A 16,160-nucleotide genomic window follows, 5' to 3' on the forward strand; every position below is an offset into this window, starting at 1 on the left:
CTGCAACCTCCACCTCCCAGGTTCAAGCGATTTTTGTGCCTCAGACTCCCTAGTAGTTGAGATGGGATTACAGGCTTGTGCCACCACGCCCAGCTAATTTTTTGTATTTTTAGTAGATTCGGGGTTTCACCAGCTGGTCTCGAACTCCTGAGCTCAGGCAATCCACCAACCTTGGCCTCCCAAAGTGCTAGGATTACAAGTGTAAGCCACCGTGCCTGGCCTATTGTGTTTATTTTTATCTCCCCGTTAGAATGTATGTACCAAGGAAGGGATTTTTGTCTGTTCACCAGTGTATTCCTGTGCTCAGAATTGTGCCTTGCACTTAATAGTCATTTAACAGATATTTGAGGAAATGAATGAATTAATCCATAGTCAGAGCTTTGAAAACTTGGGATTCAGAATGGAATGGAATGTTGCCATGCATGGAACTGTAAAAAATCCAGCTGTTAGGAGGTAGAACTGGGAGAAAGGACGATTGGAGACTTAATCTCCTTGTTCTACAAAGCAGGTTCTGTCTGTAACTGATGAAACTAGGTAGAGGTTTAAGTGAATGTGTAACTGAGTTGGAGGGAAGAAACCTAATAGCAGCTGTCCTGTGAGAATGTCATCATTTAGTCAGTAGGGAGCTAAACATCCAGAAGTCACAGCTTGCCTCTTGCCTCTGGCCAGTAGCTTTTCAATTGTTTCTTTTTAAGAGAGGGTCTCACTCTGTCACCCAGGTTGGAGTGCAGCCTCGACCTCCCAGGCTCAAGTGATCTCCCACCTCAGCCTCCCAAGTACTTGGGAGCATAGGTGTGTACCACCACGCCCCACTAATTTGTATTTTTTAGAGAGACAGAGTCTCCTCACCATGTTACCCAGGCTGGTCTTGAATTCCTAGGCTTGAGCAATCTGCCGCCTCAGCCCAGCCTCCAAAATTGCTGGGATTATAGTTATTATATCCTTTCAACTCAGTGGTACTCACTGAATTCTAGGGTTTCATTGATGTTTACTTTCTTTCATCGATGTTTCTCCTAAAGTTGGAGAGCTGCTTCTCTTCCTTAATTGCCTCCAGTACTTTAACCTCTATTTACTGGACCTTTTCCTTGAAGGCTCCTCAAGCCAGAATCTATACACCTTTTGTCAGGGGTGTTACTAGATTTCTGAAGGGCCCACAGGTGTCCCCATGGGCACATTTAATTCGGTTGTGTAAAATGGAGCTGTAAGTGGCTGAGATCATTTTCTGTAAGGTGCATTCGTCTTCATGGTCAAGCGTGTAGCACCCAGCTGCTGCAGCATCCAGCGACAGTTTTCTGTAGCATTGAGAGCAAAGTGGAACCTAAGTCAGTATGCCCCCTTGGATTCTTAAATATATTTAAATATTTCAGAGATACCATTATAACGAGCCACATGGAATGAAGTAAACTAAAAACATGTTTGTGACTATTTTCAGGAGGAGGAAGTCTCCCAGGAGGGAGAGTGGGATCTACAGAACAAGGGGATAGAACAGCTTTTGTGGAAGGGGAGGGTGGCTAACTCCTCCTCCGGTGAAAATGTCGGACTGTGTAAGACAGACGGCGCCACATGCCCTGCTCAGGGGCTCCGGTCACTGTGTTTGATGTGTGTGCATCAAGCTGGGATGCTGGGTGAGTTGAGGATAGCAGCGATAGGGACATTGAGAGTACCTTCCTCGTAGCTCAGAATTCATAACATATCTTAGTCATGCTGTATCCTCAGTGCCTGGCCCCTAGTAGGTGTCCTTTAAGTGATTATGAGCTGAGTTGCTGGTAGGAGCTGGAGGATTAGGGAACACCCTGCAGGTGCTAAGTGATAATAGTTGAGCTTGTTGCCTGAGGGCAGCGGTTCCTAAACCTTAGAGCTGTGCAGCTGAATCACCTTGGGGGCCTGTTAATACTTCCATTCTGGAGTTGCTCATCCAGGAGGTTTGAGTGAGGCTCAGTAAATTGCGTTTGTCTTAGTACTTCTGTAGCTGTAGTACTAAGCTGCTGGGCCCACACTTTGAGAAAGAATTACTATTGTTGGAGGCAAGGAAGAAGCCACCAACATTCTAAAGCGATGAGATATTCTAAAGCGAAGGCACTCTCAATGTTCTGATCACTGCTATCCTCTACTCACCCAGCGTCCCAGCTTGGTGCACACGCACCAAACACAGTGACCGGAGCCCCTGAGCAGGGCATGTAGCCCCGTCTGCCTTACACAGTCAGCCGTTTTCACCAGAGGAGGAGTTAGCCACCCTCCCCTTCCACAAAAGCTGTTCTATCCCCTTGTTCTGTAGATCCCACTCTCCCTCCTAGTCTCCTCTGAACCTTCCTCCTCCTGGAATAATCACAAACATGTTTTTAGTTTACTTCATTCCATGTGGCTTGATATAATGGTATAGACCTTAGCTTGCTCTAAGGGTCAGCAACCCACCTGGTTGTGGAATTTTCTGTGGCTAAGCTCAACAGGTTCACAAAGGCAATTGATTTGATTAAGATCTTAGAGGTTTGTTGAAGGGCCCTAGAGAAGGAAAATTGGAGACTTCTCACAAAAGAGTAGTGGACGATTTATCTTGGGGCTTAAGCTGGATAGGGAAGAAAGTGAAACCTGGTGGAGATTGGAGATTCAGACATATAGTTCATCTTTCTAGCCTGTTGTCTGTAACCACCTTAGTAAAAAATACATTTTACATTGTGACCTAGTCATAAATGTGTATATAACTGAGACAGAGGGTTCAGAAGGCCTTTCTTGTTTGCAGTCCATGCTGGCTTCCTATTTCTTAAAAAAGTGTGGTTCATGGCTCAGAATACTGACTTCATGACTATTTAGGCTACACCGCCGATTTGAAAACATTGCTTCCAGAGGTGGTTTGGATTAGGTGATGAGCAGAAAGCGAGACCACTGGGTAATACCTGGTCCTGTGTATTAATTGATAGGTGGGAAGAAGTGCAGGTGCCAGAGGAACAGCAGTCTGGGTGGTGACCAGGCACTTCTTGCTGTGCTCAGAAGGTGGGTTGCTGAAGTAGCATGGGGATGATTACTGGTGCGAAGGCCAGTGGGCTTTCAGGCTAAGCTGTTAAACTTCTGTCCATGGTCCTCAAAGCCCCTTAAAGTTATGTTATGAATTTGAGGTGGTGAAAGCAACTCTGGAATGGGTTGTGTCCTGTATGCTACATCGGTTCTGATGGACTCCCCTTCTGCAGAATGCCTTGGTAGACTAGTTGATAAATTGAAAATCTGGTCTTCCTCATCATATCCCAGTGAACAAACAATGTATAAACTGTTTGGGGAAATACTGGACTTTTAGGGGGTGGTGGGGGAACAGACCATGGCTGGAGTGCAGTGGCATGCCCACACACACTGCAGCCTTAATCCCTGGGCTCAAGTGATCCTCCCACATCAGCCTCTTGAGTAACTGAGACTATACGCATGCATCACCACACTCAGCTAATTTTTACATTTTTTTGTAGAGATAGGGTTTCACTATGTTGCCTAGACTGGTCTCACACTCCTGGGATCAAGCAATCCACCTGCCTTGGCCTCCTAAAATTCTAGGATTACAGGCGTGACCCACCACACCTGGCTAATTCATTATTTTTTAGGAGAATAAGCATGATAACAAGGTCAATATTAATCTGAAAATTTAAAATAATTTTGTAAACAGTGCCTATTTTGCAATCATCACAGAGTATAAGATTCAGTCAACACCCCTTGAAAGTACACCTTCTGTAGTGAAAATACTAGGTGAGAAACTTTGCCATTTTATCATTGGAAAAAAATAATACAATGCTATTCCTTGATAGAAGTTCAGAAGAATTTTTTAAAATAATTTTTATTTTTACAAGTTAAGGTGGGTTTTGGTTTGGAGGAAGAGTATTTGGAAGTTAATTGGGGAACTGAGATTTAGTCTTTTAAACCATTTATAGTAACATGTTATTAAATGAGTGATTCATGATAAACACACATCTGAGTATGGTCTACTTTTCCATTTATTTGGAATCACTCCTGTGTAGTTTTCATGTAACAGTTTTCCAAAGAGTTGATCTGAAGTGTGAGATTATCTTCAGCAAGTAACTGGTGTTTCCACACCTGAATTTGCTAGGGACAGAAGCCACAGTAAATGTATGAAGTTGAGAGAAGGTTAAAGGTGCTCACAGTAGTTTACCAGTGCCTTTTTGTAGCTGCAAGCAAACTACATGAAAAACCTGACCAAAAGATCTGAGCTACTTCTCCCGAAGACACGCTTTAAAGCCGGAAATTATAACTAGAACTGAGAACACTTGAAAATGAGGGGTGGGGTTTATTTAGGAAGATTGATTAGCATTTACTGCTGACTCGTAAAGATTTCAACACTAGTTGTCTAATAATAGCACTTTTTAATGGAAATGGCGGAAAACAGCATGTCAGCAAATAAAGCCTTCCTATACCTTCTTGATTATTTAAATAATGAATGACCTCGCCTTAGGGGGAGAGCCCCAGGGAGGAGAGACCCAAGGAAAACCTAGTTTTTCTTCAGTTCACTTCTGCTAATGAGCAATACCTTTCTCCCAGGGCCAGTCTGATTGAGAAAACTAATACTGAGGAATAAGTTTTAAATTCTGGTATCCCAGTTTACTGTTCTTGAAAACAACAGTTGGCTGTCAACCTGCGATGTGATTTTGGTTAGACTACATTGTCTGTTACCAGAATGATTACTTATGTTTTCAAGTGAGATGTTAATTTAGCCTGTCAAATAGTATATGCGCATTGTGATACAAATGGGAGCTCTCCTCTCACTCCATTTTTGCACTTTATCTCATGCTGTCTTGTTTACTGTGTGTAGCTTTCTTTTCTGTTGGAATGTGGCTTCCTGAATTTCCCGGGAAACTCCTGAGGCTCTTCTCCCTGTCCTTTTACTCCCGCAAGTCAGGTTGTTGAGACTTGGTCAGTGCCGGTTCCGAGGAGGACTGTCTGATCCAGGGCCTCCCAGCTGCCCGCTGCTTGGGGAGCGTATCCCATGTATCATAGTTAGCCTCGCTTTCACTGTTTTTAGTCCACTTCTACCACCCAAAATGTTGCAAAAATCTTTCTAATTCTATTGTTTCCTTTTTTCTTTGTAATTCTTGCCCTTATCTTTAGGGAGAAAATGATCTGCTTTCTTTCCATTTGTAAGCAAAACAAACAAAGACCCCACAAACCTTTATCCTACCCACATAAGGGTATCAAAAGCCCACCAGAGTCCCTAGAAGTACCCTTCAAAAGCCCTTAAAAAGTCTTTCCTCTTCTTTCTAATTAAATTTCATTTCTTTAAGCAGTAGCATTCAGTGTAAATAAGAATTTTTTTTACCTCTTCTAATTTTTCAGTTTTGATAACATAGAAGAGGAGTTTTCCCCTTGCTATTTTTGTTACCTGAAGTAGTTTTGCTATATTTTGAGTTAAATTCTCCTTTACGGGCTACCATATATAACATGGTTTCTTTTCAACACAATTCATTTGAAATTTGTGGAATTCTTGAACTGCTATTGTATTCCTGTATCACAGGCAGGCCTATGATTAGGAACCAATAAATACTACTTGAAATGTTTCTTAATTTCTGTTGAACTGTGTTTTCTATTTTAATTCGTGTAAAATTAAGATCTTTTGTAGTATTTAAATGGATAAGAGTGACCTTCCAAGGTCTACACTTTAATTTCATTCATTTGTTCAGAAATCTCAATGTTTACAGTGCGTCAGCCGGCCCTGTGCTGGCTTTAGTGGAGTGTTCACTAAATGAAGATCATTTCAAATAACTTAGTAAAAGAATAGCTATGAGAATGACCTTTAAGGAATGGGTACTACCTTAGGGTGGTCTTGAAGGTTTCTCTGTCAAACTAACATTTGAGCTCAGATCAGAATGACAAAGATGACTCATGTATTCAGAGATGGGGGAGTGGGGTGGCTAGAATAAAGGGGCCAAGGGGGGCAGGAACTCCAGCAGCACAAGGGATGTGACTGAAGTTTCGGGATGGGTTGTCAGGAGCCTGCTGGCCAAAGAGGTCAGAGAGGTAGTAGTTAGAGCAGGGATGGCCTGGTATTTGTGGAACATGGTTAGAAGTTGGCAATTTATTCTAGTTGCAATGAGGATTGGAAGCAGAGAAGTAGCATTTAATTTTCAAATGCTCATGTAGGCTGTTTTGTAGAGAATAATTTCAGGATTTAGTAATTCTAGAGGCATTTTGAACTGTATATTGGGCTGCTGGTGAAGAGTAAATAGGTCTGTCAACTTGTGGCCTTTCCCAGCAACCCCTACTTTTTTTTTTTTTTTAAAGATGAGTCTTGCTCTGTTGTCCAGGCTGGAGTGCAGTGACGCGATCTCAGCTCACTGCAGCCGCTGCCCCCTGGGTTCAAGGGATCCTTCTGCCTCAGCCTCCCAAGTAGCTGGGATTTCAGGTGCCTACCACCATGCTTGGCTAATTTTTTTAGTATTTTTAGTAGAGATGGGGCTTCATCATGTTGGTCAGGCTGGTCTCGAACTCCTGACCTCAGGTGATCCACCCGCTTCAGCCTCCCAAAGTGTTGGAATTACAGGCGTGAGCCACCATACACCTTTTTAATAATTTAAATGTTGAGAAATGTCTTTGGTGTGAAAACGTTGTGCAGCTATACCTGTCTATAGTTTGGAGGAGAAACAAGCATAAGTTAAACCCAGGAGTGTAAGACGGTATTACCATGCCTGTCCTTCGCTCTCACTGCATGTCCTGTTGGGGTGGAGTGAATTATGCCAGGCATATAGATGTGTGTAATAATGTTCTGAGGATGTAAGAGAGAAGGAAGGGATTGGGGGTGAAATTAGGGAGGGACCACTTCCTCATTCCTGGTGATAAAGTCATCTGAACTGTGTTCTCTCATGTGGTTTCTTCACAGGGCACATACCCTGTTCTAAAGTTCTCTCCAGTAGACGTTTTAGGTAACAGAAGAGTCAGAAGCTAAGGCTCTGGTTGTTGATTTGTTAACATATAAATTCAATTATTACCGGTAATTTTGTGAAATCCATAACATTTCTGGATACTACTAGGCATTTGATACTGAATGAGATAGTATTTCTAGCTTCAAAGGAGTTTTTAAAATAAAGACTTATGTTATGTATTTTCAGATTACTTTTTTTTTTTTAAAACAGAGTCTTGCTCTGTTGCCCAGGCTGGAGTGCAGTAGTGCAATCGCAGCCCACTGCAACTTCCGCCTCCCAGGTTCAAGTGATTCTCCTGTCTCAGCCTCCCAAGTAGCTGGGATTACAGGTGCCCACCACCACACCTGGCTCATTTTTGTGTTTTTAGTACAGACGTGGTTTCGTCATGTTGGCCAGGCTGGTTTTGAACTTCTGACCTCAGGTGATCCACCTGCCTTAGCCTCCCAAAGTGCTGGGATTGCAGACTTGATCCACCACACCTAGCTGAATTACTCTTTTTAAAAGCTGTACTTGGTTACACTTCTAACCGTCATGTATGAAAGACTATAAAGAAACTAATCATTTTAATTTTCATATGAAAATTAAATAGTTAGATTCCTAGAGGAAATTAGCTTACTTTAAACCTTTTGGTTTACCTTTAACAGAATATCTGATGTGCTTGTTGGTGAGTAATATTTGTTAATGTTACAGACATGTTTACTTTGTAATAGCTTAATTGCATAATATCCTCATATAAAGCAAATTAATGAAATTTATTTCATTTTTTGAAATTGCCCAAATGCTTATTAAAGGAATGTTTTCTGATCTTAATACCTTCAGTTTTTTCATCTATTAATGGTTTTTTTAATAAAACAGCAAAACTAAAAATTTTTACCTTTATATGCCAGCACACACTAAGCTCTTGTTCTCTTTTATAGGGAAGTCCTCATTGACGATTCAATTTGTTGAAGGCCAATTTGTCGACTCCTACGATCCAACCATAGAAAACAGTAAGTATTGTTTATAAGTACATAAAAACTGAGAAGCCTTCTTTTGTGTAAAATAGTCATTGTATATTCATGGAAGCTTTGAGTATGGGAGGTAAATTCCAAATGTCTCCCAGTTGGAGTCAAAGAAAACTTGGGAAAGATTTACCTACTTTACCCTGAAAGATTTTTCATTCCATGTCCATATCCCCTGCCATCTAGAAATTGTTCAGTCAGTAGGACTCTGGCCCATTACTGGAACCTTCATATTCCAGAATCTGCTCCAAAACAGGAATGGAGACCACAGTCTTCTCCCCCACACCCCCTTCCTCCCAGCCATAGTAGTTTCCAGGGATTCCAAGCTTGAAAGCATGAAAAACACTCCAGATCCCTGGTCCTCATTCTTACAGAAGCCATACTCCCACCTCCATTTCTCTGTAGCCTTCTTTCCAGTCCTAAAGATTTGAAAGAGAAATGGACTATTCTGGGATTGGAGAGAGCAGTTGCAACATTAAAAAGAAGTTGGCTCAAAAAAGCCTGTTGACATTTTAGGCCATATGCAGAAAAAAGCAGGGAAGACCAGATCTGGCCATGACCTTTACTTTGTTCAATATTAAACCATGGTTTCAGAATCTTCCTGATAGATTCTAGGACCATGAGACAATTTTTTTTTTTTTTTTAAGGAGATGTGGGTCTCACAGTGTTACCCAGGCAAGACTCAAACTCCTGGACTCAAATGATCCTCCTTTCCTCAACCTCCCAAGTAGCTGGAAACAGGCATATGACACTCTGCCCAGCTTTGAGACAGATCTTGATTCTAGGGATTGCTAAGGAGAATCTGAAACAGTATCATCCAGGGAATCTGGTCTATTGGAAGCTGGTCTATTCAGGCTATTTTAGAACCTCAGGTAGGCTCTGGAAATAGTTTTCTCAGATTCTTGAGACCAGGACTTACCTAGGAGTTGTCACCCGGAGCATGTAGATTTAAACATGGGATTCGTCAACACCTGATCGGCATATTAGACAGGCAGCAGATTTCACCTGTCCAAATCACTTGAATACTTTGGCTTACTGCAAGGAGCTTGGCAAATGACAGCCTGCAGGCCAAAAAGGCCCATTGCCTGTCTTTATACAGACCAAGAGCTAAGAATGGTTTTTACATTTAAGCATAATACATTTTTAAAAAAGTCCAAAGAAGAATACTGTCTGACATATGAAAATGATACGAAATTCAGATGTTAACATCTTTAAAGTTTTATTGATACACAGCCATGCTTGTTCCTTTGTATGTTGTCCCTTACATGCTGTACAATGGCAGAGTTGTTGAATAGTTACAGCAGAGACCAGGTGGCCTACAAAGCCCAAAATATTTACTAATACTATCTGGCCCTTTACAGAAAAAGTTTGTCCACCCCTTGCTTAAAATATTTGGCTGTCCTTTGTGTCCCAGTGTGCTGGTAGCAGAGAGGGAAACCTATCAGTTGGTTAACTCTGGGAAGATTTTTGAAATTAACCTTTCAAGGTGTTATTTTTGAAAGTAGCCTCTGCCGGTATCTGCAGGGAGGAGTCCTGAATACATCCTGTGATTTGTCTAGCTGTTCGTTGTAGAATAGTAAGCAAGTGTGAGAAGCAGATTCCTGTGAATGCTAGATGAACAAGCTTGGTTATCTGCCCACTGGAATAAGAACATAAGAAAACCATCATCTTGGACTTTAATATTTGCTATACATAGCAATTTAGGATTTATATCATTGAAATAATAAGGTTCATTTTGGAATTGTATTAATAGAACAATAGAAGATTGTTTTCTTCATAAGCTCCGCCTATAAAAATGAATAATTTTATATGTATCCTGATGCCATTTCTTACTGAGTTGGAATTAGTTGGGTGTGATGGCATGTGCCTGTAATCTCAGCTGAGGCAGGCAGATCACTTGAGCCCAGGAGTTCAAGGGTGCAGTGATCTGTAATCACACCACTGCACTCCAGCCTAGGCAACAGAGCAAGATGCAGTCTCAAAAATAAAAATTGAGTTGGAAGGAAAGTCATGGAGTTGTATATCGTGGAGTTATATGTAAATACATTTTCTTAGTAAATAATGGATCAGAAGAAAGTCCAACTTATTATCTCAGAAACAGAGTAACGTGACCCTACTTTTTTAAGGCTATCAACATCATCTTTGGTCGTATTTTAAATTTTTTCTCATCTTACAGTTTAATAATGAAGACTTTTTTTTCACCTCAAAAATGAATTCAGAGTACTTGTTTATTAAAGTCTGTAGGCAAGAGCAGAAATAAACAAGAAGATGTATCTATTAAAAGTTCGTCAGGCATGTTCAGGCATTATATTCTACTTACCACACTTCTGATAACCTAACACAGGGCAGGAGCCTTTATTCCACCCTTTCGTTCACTATTTGGTACAAAAACATTGTTTGGTGATAACAATAAATTAGCAAATGTTATCATGTACGTTGCTATCAACATAAATAAGTGGGTGGTTTTATGATTTTAAAAAACTACTCTGTAGATCTGGAAATAATTTAGTAGTTATTTTACTTTATAATATAGAACAAGCTGGTATAGCAAACACTCAGTGGTGACACATTTCAATGAAGTATGGTAAGAGCAAAAATTCTGGGACTGTGTCATCGACAGTAGGAGTACAGGAGAATAATATCAATAAAACCACATATTTTCTAGTTTGGGGAAATTGTAAAGCCAGAAGTATTACTTACACAAATATACCTTCATTATCTACTGTGGTGTTAATCTAACAGTACACACTAAATTGATAGGATGAAATTAAGCTAGTGGTAGTTTATAATTAAAAAGCATAGCAGCAGTTTCCAACTTCTGCAATCTCAAGATAGCACTTCTGGTGAGTGACAGAGTGCCTTCTAGAAACTTGGGAGATTCCAGTTAGGTGTTGCGGCGTTCTCAAGGCACTGCGTCCCAGGCATGGACTTCTCAATAGGGTATGAAGGAAGAGTCCCCACCACACTTTAGTAACACAAATCTTGTTTTGTGAACACCAAATTTTAGAAACCTCTATGACCTTGGTTAGTAGCATTTACCAGTAACAGCTTTGGAAATGGATTCCAATTGATTGGAAATGGATTCCCTGGTGATCGAAAGAGGCAGGGAGAAGAGGGCTCAAGGAAAGTGATGTCAGAAGAAAGCCAGCTTACCACTTGGACATGAGGTTAAAATTAGAGAGTAGAATTATTTCCTAGTCTATCCTATCTCTTATTTTACCTCCCTTTTTTCTGTAGTAACAAAAACTGGCAGTTTTCCTATGACAGCAAGATGGAAGGTCTTTTTCATTTTACTGCTATGTGTAGGACAAGTTACATCTTTTTACATGCAAAAATAGATGCAAATGTTTATTAATGTTTTATTTCTTTTTTTACACTATGTACAATTACATCTCCTACCTTTTTTTCTCTTAGGTCACTGGCCAGTACTTTCTCAGTCTTCTTAGCCGAATCTTCTGCATTTTTCTGACTCGGCAACATGGGGTGCCTCAGCTCTGGCCTTTCCTCTGCACTTGCCCTCAAGTGATCTTCCCCTCTCTTCAACTTGCTATTGACTCACCAGTGTGTATTCTCAGCCCCAACCTCTCCCCTAAGCTCTGGGCTTTATTTTATTTTATAACTTTCTTTTACATGACAAGGTCTTTCGCTCTGTCCTTCAGGCATGATCATAGCTCACTGTAACCTTGAATTCCTGGGCTTAAAATGATCTTCCCTCAGCTTCACAAATAGCTATGATTACAAGCTTGAGCCACCATGCTGGAGCAGTTTTTCCTTTTTTTGTGGAGATTGGGTCTTACTGTGTTGCCCAAGGTGGTCTTAAACTTCAGGCCTCAAGCAGTCCTCCTGCCTGGGCCTCCCAAAGTGGGATTACAGGCATGAGCCACTGCATCCAGGGCTTTTTTATTAAACTGCCCTCATTTCCCCTTGGATATTTAATAGGCATCCCAAATTTAACATCTCTAAAACTCAACTCTCAATTCCCTTCCTCTCCCATCGCTAGTTTTCTTCCCCTAGTCTTTCCTGTACTTGTAAGTGGCAACTTTTTTATCTAGTTGCTGAAAACAAAAGCTTTGTAGTCATCCTGACTCTTCATTTTCTCACATCCCACTTCCAGTCAATCAGAAAATCCTTTTGGTTCTGCCTCTGAAATACTTCCAGAATATCTACACCTCTAATCCAGGCCAGTGTCACCTTCTGTAGACTGTGATAGTCTGTATAGTCATGACACTGGTCCCTGTATCATGGGCTCCTGCCTAGTATCCCTGTGACCATTTTGTTATTTACAGCATAGCCAGAGTGATCTTTCCTTGATTTCCCATCACATTCAGAGTAAAATTCCCAAGTTCTATAGGGCCCTCTGCCTCCTGTCCGTCCTAGTTACCTGCCTACCATTCTCTCTCAGCTTTAGCTGCATTGACTTTGTGCTTTTTTCACTTACTGTTTAACCTCTGCCTGGATGTTCCACTCCCAGGGAAGATACCCAACAGAGTGGGAGGGTACGTGTGTGTGTCTATATCTTCTTTTCTTCCCTGGAATCTAAGTTCACGGAGCGTCAGAGACTGCAACATCCCGAGCACCCACAGCAGTGCTGTTGGTTGGTGATGATAGGCACTCAAGAAATTTGTTCTTGAATAAATGAATGAATGAATGATGTTTCCTTTCAGTAACCTTGTCATTATAATTATACTTGATAACCACAGTTACTTAGTTCTAATTGAAGGTCGCTGGTTTTATTGGCCTCCAGTGTTTCTTACATACTTCTCATACTTCAGTCTTACCTGACTGAAGGTTTTCACACAGCTATATAGTGACTGCCCCCGGGCTGACAAGGACTGAAAGCTCCAGCAGTGAAAGATGCATCCCAAGTTCAGAGAGGAGACAGCGTAAAAACAAATCTGAATTATTTCTTAGAATTGATCAAATAGGTTATATTGGGTATCACCCCAGCTTGAAATATTCCGATTCAGTTTCCATCTGATTGAACTGTTTCCTAAAAGTAATAACTTCCAGAGAAGGTTCAAGTGTAATATAGTGTGGCCACTGTTTTCATGGTGTGGTCTGTAATCTTTACTCACTTGACCTCTGGCACCCCTTCTTGTATTAGAAAAGTGTGATGCTAATATGGTTCTCTGTAATGATTGCTTGTCTTTCAGCCATCTTTTCTTTCCCTGTGGAACTCATATAATTCAGATAAGATCTCCGATCAGTCCTCCTTATTACTTAAGAGTTTTCTCGTGTCATTTCCATGCATTTGTTTCGGTTTTGCCTTTCTGCTGTGGGCGGAGTGGGACCTCTCTCATTTGTTTGAGGAATAAATTGTGCTGCCTGGCTTCTAGTCATATAGGACGGCCAGTCAGGAGATTGGAGGATTCATCGTGAGTCAAGATGGCTAGGGCCGGGTCTGCTAGAGAAATCTGTTAAACTTCCTTGTCAGGGTTCCAGGTGGTTACTTTTACATTGTTACTGTCAGTGCTTCTTTCCTCTTTTGTCTGTATTTGCTTGAAGTCTGTCTCCCTTGAAATCCGAATTGACTTTTCCGGAATTTATTCAAGTCTGATTTTCTTCCCTCCCTTGTCAGGGAAAAGAAGTTGTGACAAATTGCTTGGATCCTTAAGCTTAAGTGGAAATGATGACTTCAGCAGAGAACATCTGTTTCATTGCTGTTTTATCCGTTATAAAACTGTTACTTTTTGTATAGACTAAAAGTTCTTAGCACTTCAACTAATATTAGTTCTTTGTGCTATAATGCCAGACTTCTTATAAATTAATGGAAAATTTTTGTGGTTTTGGTTTATTCTAGACCTCAGACTTTATGTAGTATATTTTACTTTTTCACAAGAGGAAGGATTTGCCACGGAGCATTCAATTGCTATTATAGGATATGAATTGTTATCTACTTTGTTTCTTTGAAAAAGAATCAAGGTTTACCAAGCTTGATTTTAGCCAGCGTGTTTCTTAGCTAAATAATGGAAATAGGGGAGAATCTATACAAGTCAGAGAGTTGTTCTTTTTTCTTTCACGGGGCCTTTCTGTGAGACTGCTAGGGACTCTGTGCTTGATTGGTTGTCATTGTTCGAACTTTAAGTGGTTTAGAGTTAATTTTTTTTAACTAATATTTAATTCCCTTTTTCCCTGTAGCTTTTACAAAGTTGATCACAGTAAATGGACAAGAATATCATCTTCAACTTGTAGACACAGCTGGGCAAGTAAGTGACCACTGGTATCTCAGAACCTTATACAGCGTATCTGACAGTCTTGGCCCTAGCACTGGTTTTTAAAAGTACCAGCTATGCCAAGAAAACCCCTCATGTCGTGTGCAGACAGTCCCTGACTCCCAATGGTTTGACTTGCAATGGCTCAACTTCACAGTTTCTCATCTTTGCGATGGGTCTCTTGGAGTATTTGATACATTTTCAACTCATGAAATTTTTGGTTTACAGTAGGTTTATCAGGATGTAATCCCATCAGAAGTCGAGGAGCATACATAGATAATTAATGTTAATATGCTGTCCACTCTGTCTTTTCTAAGACATTTGTGGCAGTTTTTTTTAATAACTTGTTTTCCTGCTTTAGAATTGCTTTAAATATATTAACATTGTAAGGGCTGATACTTATTACAGGATACTGATTTTCTATTTTCTGAACTTAAATTCTATGAGTCACATAAGTGCTTTCTTTCTCTTTGTGATATGTGTTCTCCTGCATTAGGGCAGAAGTACGTACATCTTTTCTAGAGGAAAGGCATAAGAGGCGCATAGGGCAGGAATGAGCTGATTTAATCTTATGAAGACCTGGGCCGTAAAAATACCAGTTTGATTGGAGTCCAGGCTCTCATTTGAGTGTTGCCTTTAGTTTATATATAGTTAGAGTATCTGGGTGGGTGGATTTGAGAGTGATTACTAGAGTAGGGAGCTTCACTTTATTTGATAGACAGTATGTAATGGCCAAAGGTCAAATAATCCCCCCAGAAAGGATATTCACAGATCAGTTAATGTAGCAGGGATATGTGGAGTGGATCACCAGGGGAATTGACTGGAAGCAAGGGAAAAGGAGTACATGGAACAAAGAAAAGCCCTTTGACAGCTTAGCTGCACCATTACCATGGCGTCCATGTCTGCTTTTAGTAAAAACCATTCTGTTAGACTGACTTCACGCTTCTTCACTGGAGGGTGAGGAATGTAAAGAAGCTGGGGTTTCAGCTCCTAACTCCTCCTGCGCTTGCAACATGCATTTTTTTTTTTTTTGGAGACAGAGTCTTGCTTTGTCACCCAGGCTGGAGTGCAATGGCACGATCTCACTACAACTGATCCCTCCCAGGTTCAAATGATTATCCTGCCTCAGCCTCCCAGTAGCTGGAATTACAGGTGTCTACCACCACACCTGGCTAATTTTTGTGTTTTTAGTAGAGACAGGGTTTCACCATGTTGACCTGGCTGCTTTTGAACTCCTGACCTCAGGTGATTCACCTGCCTTGGTCTCCCAGAGTGCTGGGATGACAGGTGTGAGCCACCAAGCCCGGCCCACCCTTACAACTTATGATGAAAGGATAAGAGTGGTGGGAGGGTGAGTGTAGTGTGATCTGGTCAGTTATGTTAAATGGGTGCTTTTTTTCTAGAATCTGGGAAAATTGGGGTAGACCCAGAATAATATGACCTGTTCTTTGGGTTTGGAATGAATTCCCTCTGCTTTGTGTTTTGAAGTAAATGTAGAAGGAAAGTGCGACGTCTTCGTGAAGCCAGAAGGTAGCTGTGTTGAGTGATGTTAGCACTGGAGGAACCCTGAGGTTTCCATTTTGGAAGCTTCAAACGAAATAAATGTGTTTGTCTCTTTGAGCTTGTACACAGAGCTGTATGTGCCTCCCTCACTCGCCCTACACACTTCCTGCTAGTGATGAATGTAATGTGCTTTAGCAGTCAGATTCTCGATACTTTCGTTAGAGTAGAGCATCCTAGGCTTTCATGCCCCAATACCTGTCCTCTTGACAGAAGAATACGAGTCGGGGATGATTGGGGCCAGAGGAGCCATGAAGTCTCCATGGGGGGGCATGCACAGGTGACATTACTCATGAGAAATTAGTAGGGAAGGGAAGAGCCACTTGAGTAGGAAATGGTGTTGGATTGTTGGGGTTTGTAGCTTTCCTTTATAGTTACATTGAATATATAATTTATTGCCTAAACCAAGACACTTTTAGAGTTGTGGATTGGAGGTGCTAATAATAATTATGTTGGGACAACAGGTGTAACTTAGAGTGTCT

At 41.0% G+C, this 16,160-nt stretch overlaps 1 protein-coding gene across 1 annotated transcript in view; it reads left to right on the top strand.

Moving 5' to 3' along the window:
* The window catches only part of RHEB (Ras homolog, mTORC1 binding), a 46,833-nt gene that overhangs the window by 15,514 nt on the left and 15,159 nt on the right, over positions 1 to 16,160 (top strand). Inside the window, exons 2-3 of the mRNA XM_021665216.2 lie at positions 7,823 to 7,894; positions 14,045 to 14,112. Coding sequence (XP_021520891.1) covers positions 7,823 to 7,894; positions 14,045 to 14,112 — 140 coding nt within the window. The remainder of the gene's footprint in view (positions 1 to 7,822; positions 7,895 to 14,044; positions 14,113 to 16,160) is intronic.

The sequence above is a fragment of the Aotus nancymaae genome, unplaced genomic scaffold, assembly GCF_030222135.1.
Source record: "Aotus nancymaae isolate 86718 unplaced genomic scaffold, 86718_ANA_hifiasm-v0.15.2.pri h1tg000002l, whole genome shotgun sequence".
Lineage (NCBI taxonomy): Eukaryota > Metazoa > Chordata > Mammalia > Primates > Aotidae > Aotus > Aotus nancymaae.